General features: G+C 30.1%; 1 protein-coding gene across 1 annotated transcript; it reads left to right on the forward strand.

Annotated features, from left to right (window-relative positions):
- Positions 1–473: 473 nt before the first annotated feature.
- Positions 474–5808, forward strand: LOTGIDRAFT_171062 (hypothetical protein; the record flags this gene model as incomplete). The annotated part of the gene is made up of 6 exons (XM_009046926.1): positions 474–493; positions 3346–3469; positions 3770–3947; positions 4588–4788; positions 5019–5117; positions 5615–5808. 6 exons carry the CDS (start codon positions 474–476, stop codon positions 5806–5808), a joined length of 816 nt encoding a protein of 271 aa, XP_009045174.1.
- Positions 5809–6088: the final 280 nt, after the last annotated feature.

The raw sequence follows: 6088 nt of genomic DNA on the forward strand, positions 1-6088 counted from the left end.
TATCAGTTAAATTAAGTAAACATCAAACTCATGTATTCTGATTCTGTTGCAGGTTTTTGATGGAATCAATAATTCATCGATTGTTACAATTGCTTTGACTAAGTCACCTTATCTCAGCTGTTTACATGGTTACAATAAAGTTGGTCAGGTGGAAGCAATTTGTTTTCTCTATGCTGAGACATGCTAGTAACAGATGTATAGAGTTGTAGATACTAGTATATTCGGTTTTATTCTGCTACATAGATGTCATGTCAGTCTTTCAACTTTCATTTTTTTTATTGTTGAAATATTTCAAGTTTGATAATATATTCAACATGGCGAATGATTTAAGATAGATTGTGAAATTTGTACCAAGGGATGTTTCCTGACACCTTCCAGAGACAGCCATATTTAATATCAGTTAGTGATGGTTTCTGTATTAACCTGTTGGGAGACTTAATACAACCTTGCTACTTTATCTAGCCAATTCTATAATGGACATTATTACACAGATGTAAGTAAGACACTGTAATATCTCCCTCATGCAATTATCAGGAATTTATATGGCATTAAGAATAAGAATTCCAGACTACCATATTGCTGGAATCCCAGAAGATCTCTAAAGTGTATAATAAAATAAGATGATAAAAGAAAACATACATGAAAACAGTGTTGAAACTGTACATTTGACTGTCTGCAGGGATGTCAAAGGTCAGAAAGCTGTGGTTGGAATAAATAGTTTGATAAAAGATGAGTCATTTAGATAGCAATAAATGAGCCTTAAATTTTCTAATACTTTTACACAAGTCTTTCCTGGCTTCTTAAGTTATGGCACAATTTTATTCACCAAATAATGAGAGTGAATTGAAGAGATTCACTCATCAATGTAGCCATTTGTCAAATCTCATCCCAAACCATTTCAACTTGAAAACAGATTGCCTGCAATTTAAATCACATCATGTCAGATTTCTACAAGTCTTGGCTTTTGTCTATAATTTACTCTAATAAGAAGATACCAGATGAAGAATTTAGTTTATAAGATTAGCTAGTGGTTGTCAATTTTCATTACATCTACCTACAAAGAAGAAACAGTTTCCGATTTACCCACCTATAACTACTAATACAAAAATCTTAATACTAAGAAATTTTCTTGTGAGAAGATAAATATCATGAGGTGGAAATGTCTGAATATTGAAATATGCTTGATGCAATAAAAATCAGTTCTCGATGTAATTACGCCTTATATTCTTCTTCCATTAGATGTACAGATCCTTTTGAAAATTTACATTAGAGGTGGAAAGTAAGATTTCATTTTCTGTCAAACTAAATCAGAACAAATTGGAAAAAAAGTCTGGAAGCTTGCAAGAAATGTTACAGTGTCAAAGAATTAATAAGGCTTTCATTTCGTATGTCAGTGTTATTGAAAAGCTTCAGGGGCAAATAATTCACGTCTAATCCAATGTCAAACTAAAAATCAATAGTTTGTGCTGTATTGAGTGATAAATTTGGTTGTTAGAATAGGACTTGTACTTCCAACCTCACGGCTATTTCCATTCTCCACTCAGCCTGATAATGGACTAATGTCTTGGGATGTGTCTTCCTGACAGTATTCTCTTTTTATTCCACTTTTACACTCTCTAAAAAAATGGCTTTTATTCAATCTTCATTATGAAGTTCTCTAACTTAGCTAAAATAACTTTGTGATATTAGATTAGAGAGTATAATCTAAGACAAGTAAGATTATAGTAGTCACGGAAACAGCAGTAGTCTAATATGTTGAAGAATGAGAAATGAAAAACATATGCCGTTATCTGCAAAATCTACTGATTAACTAATATTGAAGAAGAATATATTCTTCAATGTATAGTTACCATGGCAACTTTGATACTATCAATATGATTAGTCAAGCATACAGACTGAAGTTTTCACCATCACTGACTTGATGTAGTTGGATTATTTATGAATAATTAATATAGCAATACTTATATCAAGAAAATTTAATCGTATAGAAACAGAGTAAATATCCCCATGGTTGAATTAGGGGTTCAGTCTTAGATATAGTGAACAAGTTAATGACCAAAAGATTGTAGTTTTTTAGGTTTGTAATAAATTTTAGAAGGACATATGGATAATATGTAATAACAAACAAAATGTTATAGATGAAAAATCATATGGAACAAAATTATAAGCTTGCGTCCATTCTATCTTGTTAAGTTATTTTTGTCTGTAATAATAATGTATTGAAATGATGTTGTTTGCTGATGCCTGCAGGGAATTAACCATACTACAACTCTTGGAAAGGAGGGAAATGTAAACACTATACATAGATTAGAGACAAGGTGATTGGCAAGATGTTGACCTAGGGCAAGCTTTTCGAGAAACTTTTCTTTCAAATTCGAAATGATGCAAATTTCTTGCTTATCAATAAAAGCATTTATTGTGAAGAAATATGATTTTAAATATTGCGAAATACATTTACAAATATTTTTTATGAAATTAAGAGGACAAAGCCTCAAAATGTATCAATCAAATCTCCTGCACAGAAAATAAATATTTACATCTAAAGTCTTTTTCAGAGAATCTTAGTCTATTTCTATTCGTTAAACATGTAATAAAAATAAATAATTTTTTCATAAAATATTTCACTAGTTTTATATTATTGATGGCTTACACCAACAACATGTAAACTCAACTATATGTTTTATTTGATAATCTGCTTCAAATATTATACCTTGATGCAAATAAAATTTGAAGTGAAAAAGACAAATTGTTGTTTACAAACTGCCACCACTACGGTAAACAAATATTGTTTTTGCCCTTATAAGGAACAATTGTTCTGTTGGGATTGAAAATGGCAGTCAATACATATTGGTAACCCTGTCGGTTGTTTAACCCAAATGTTTATCATACTAACAATTTACATTTACATGATAAACTCAGCCTTGTTTATGATCACTTCCAATATCTAAGCTCATCTAGATTTGGCCACTAGAAAGTCACAAAAGTCAACTGATATTCTTAAATATGAACAAGATTCAGTGGTCAATATATTTAGCTTTGCTTTCACATTGTTTTGTATTGTTTCTCAGCATTCACTACATTCAATTTTCTTTTCTTGTCAACTATTAATAGCTACCATTGTTGTCTCTGTGTAACATTCTCGCAGTAAGTGGTCTAGAAATGTAACAAATAATGGAAGCATCTTGACATATGAAGGAGAAGTCAAAACTGCCACACCTTTTTCCTTGAAAATTGGGTCAAAGCCAATTTTGAATCGGTATTGGTCCTGTAGACTTTTAATTTGAATTAAGAAAAGTATTGTTCTTGACATTTATCTTATGATTATCTTATTTTTCTATATTTCAGATTTGCTACAAGCAATACAGATCATGTTATAAATGTAAATATGGGAGATATTATTGATGTTATATGTCCTCAGTTTCCAGAAGGTTCTGATCCTAGGAATTATGAGTATTATACTATATATATGGTAAGAGTTCATACTTTTAATATTTCACAAACAATAGACATGTTTTCTGCATCCAACAAACAAAGTCACATTAACATTGTTGTGTGAAAGTCGTTTCTGACAATGTTTATATGTATAGAATGAACACTTTTATTTTCATGTTGACAGATGATTTACAGCAACTGTACTGTAACTTTTCAGTAGTCAATGCATCCAGATATTGATCAATTTCTTCATGATGTTGCCATTTCTTAGCAGTCATTGAAATCCACTAAATTCCTTTAGTTTCATTTTGCATAATATGTGATATTTCTGTTCTAGGTAAATAAAACACAATATGATGAATGTACAATTTATAGTCCTAGATCAGTGATGTTTTTAGTAAATTGTACAGATCCAACTAAAAATCCAGCTGATTTTTATACTTTTATTATAAACAACTTTCAATCCATTCCTGGTAATCCTGACTTTAAAAGAGGAAAAAGCTATTATATTATATGTGAGTATTTTTTCATAATAAAAAAATTATATAGAAGTCATTGATTATTTTTATCATGTTTTGGAAGACTTTATTAAAGATTAGAATGTTCTGCAAAAACATAGTTTAAACTTGTAAATATATTATCTACCTGTTCTACATATACCTCTTTACTTAATTCTTCAAAACTATTCCTTTAGGTTATCGGTTAGAAGCTATAGTTGCTATAGCAACCATCTATGAATTTATTTGTATAGCATTGTAATAATGTGTTTGAAATTAGATTGAAAGAGAAAACATTATTTGTTATTGTAACAAAAGCTTTTTATGCTTAGATGACCGCTTAAATATACTCTCAGAGTGATGTAATCTTTATCAATTAGGTGTTAATGGTTTTTCTCACTACAATAAGATTACAGACTCTGATAAACTTGACAAACACTTGATTTGTCAACAATTATTACAAATTTACACATTAGTTGGTACAAATAAACCATTTGCTGGCTGTGATAACCATACAGGACTTATCTCTGTAGCCCAATCATGTGTTTAAAACATTATAAAACATGAGATGATAACTGTTTCAGAGTATTTTTACCTGAAATATATTTAATCATTTCTACACTGATTTCTAAATTGTTTTTAATTTTTTTAATTGCAGCAACATCCGGAGGTGGCTTAAAATCTATTAAAAATCAATTCCAAGGTGCTTGTTATCATCAGCATATGAAAATCAGACTGAATGTGTGTTGTGAAGCTAATGATACAGGTACTGAAAACCAGAATACAGGGTCAAATAACCAGGGGTCCAACGCTCAGGATGGAAGGACGGGATCGCCCAGTCATGGGTCGGGTGATTCAGGTAACTTGACGATCAGTCAATTGAAGTAGATGTAGCACTGCATGCTAATATATTTTATAATTCCCTTCCCATAGATTAAACTTCTTCCATTTTACAGTTTAATTGCATTTTATAGTAGAATTAGATTGATCTGTGGAAAGTTCTCAGTTATTTTTCATTCATTTTCTTAAACATTAGATACTTAATTATAATAATGGAATAAAATAATTATAAAGGTATTTATATTTTAGGAACATCAAAACCAGCCACAAATAACAAAACACCAACCACAGTTACACCAAGTACAACAACCAGACACACTACAACTAATGGAAAAACTCCAAGTACCGGTAAGCAAGTTAAAACAACTATTGAAATATGTACGGTTTTCCCCAATTTTAACAAAATGCAGTTTTAATTCCTTCCTTTTTCATGCATGACTCAAAGTAGAGTGGAAAGACTCTATGGATGAATGTTTCTTCACAAACTATTTCTAATGACTTCAAAATCAGATATAGGTTCAAACCAAAATTTTTATGGAGCAGTTAATTGAAAAGATAATGATGAAAATTTGATGAAATGTGGATGCCCATTTTCAGTAGTTTGAATTATTTGTATCTTGGTATTTTTTTTTTTTGATTCCATTATCAATCGCATATCTTTTGGAATTCCTTTTTTTGGATTTACACATTATAATATATTATGGATATACAGGTACAAAATATTTTTCTAATTATTTCATGACTTTTAACTGGTTATTGACATTAGTCAATTTGGAAAAAAAGTTCTCAAGACATGAGAAGCTAATATTATATTGTATTATATTATATCATTTTTATAATTACAGATGAACCTAAAACAGATCCGAACAAAACTCCACCAGAAAAAAATAATATAGTTGATAATAAAATTATTCATGCGAATGGACCTAAAAATGTAGGCTTAATAAGTGACAATGGCAATGGCAGTGGTGTTGCCAATAGTTTTAGTGTTTTATTAGTGACATTTACAGTTTTATTATCTGTATCATGTTGTTCATAGTAAATAAACAGACTTTTTATTAAGTGTATTCCATAATCAGAAACCTGTTCAAATATCAAAATACAAGTCATTGAGTGAATCTGTGAAATATTTTGGGAGCTGAGTAGATAGGTTAATTGCTATGTGATAACTATTTCAACTATAGAAGAGTCAGGATTTGACCATTTGAGTTTTGTGATGTGAATTGCTCTGTTGATTTATGTTGTTGATGATGAATTCTTTCTGACTGCTGAATCAGTTGATATCTAGCTGCAACCCACCAGAGATTAATGTTACATTG

The sequence above is a fragment of the Lottia gigantea genome, assembly GCF_000327385.1.
Source record: "Lottia gigantea unplaced genomic scaffold LOTGIsca_109, whole genome shotgun sequence".
Taxonomy (NCBI): Eukaryota; Metazoa; Mollusca; class Gastropoda; family Lottiidae; genus Lottia; species Lottia gigantea.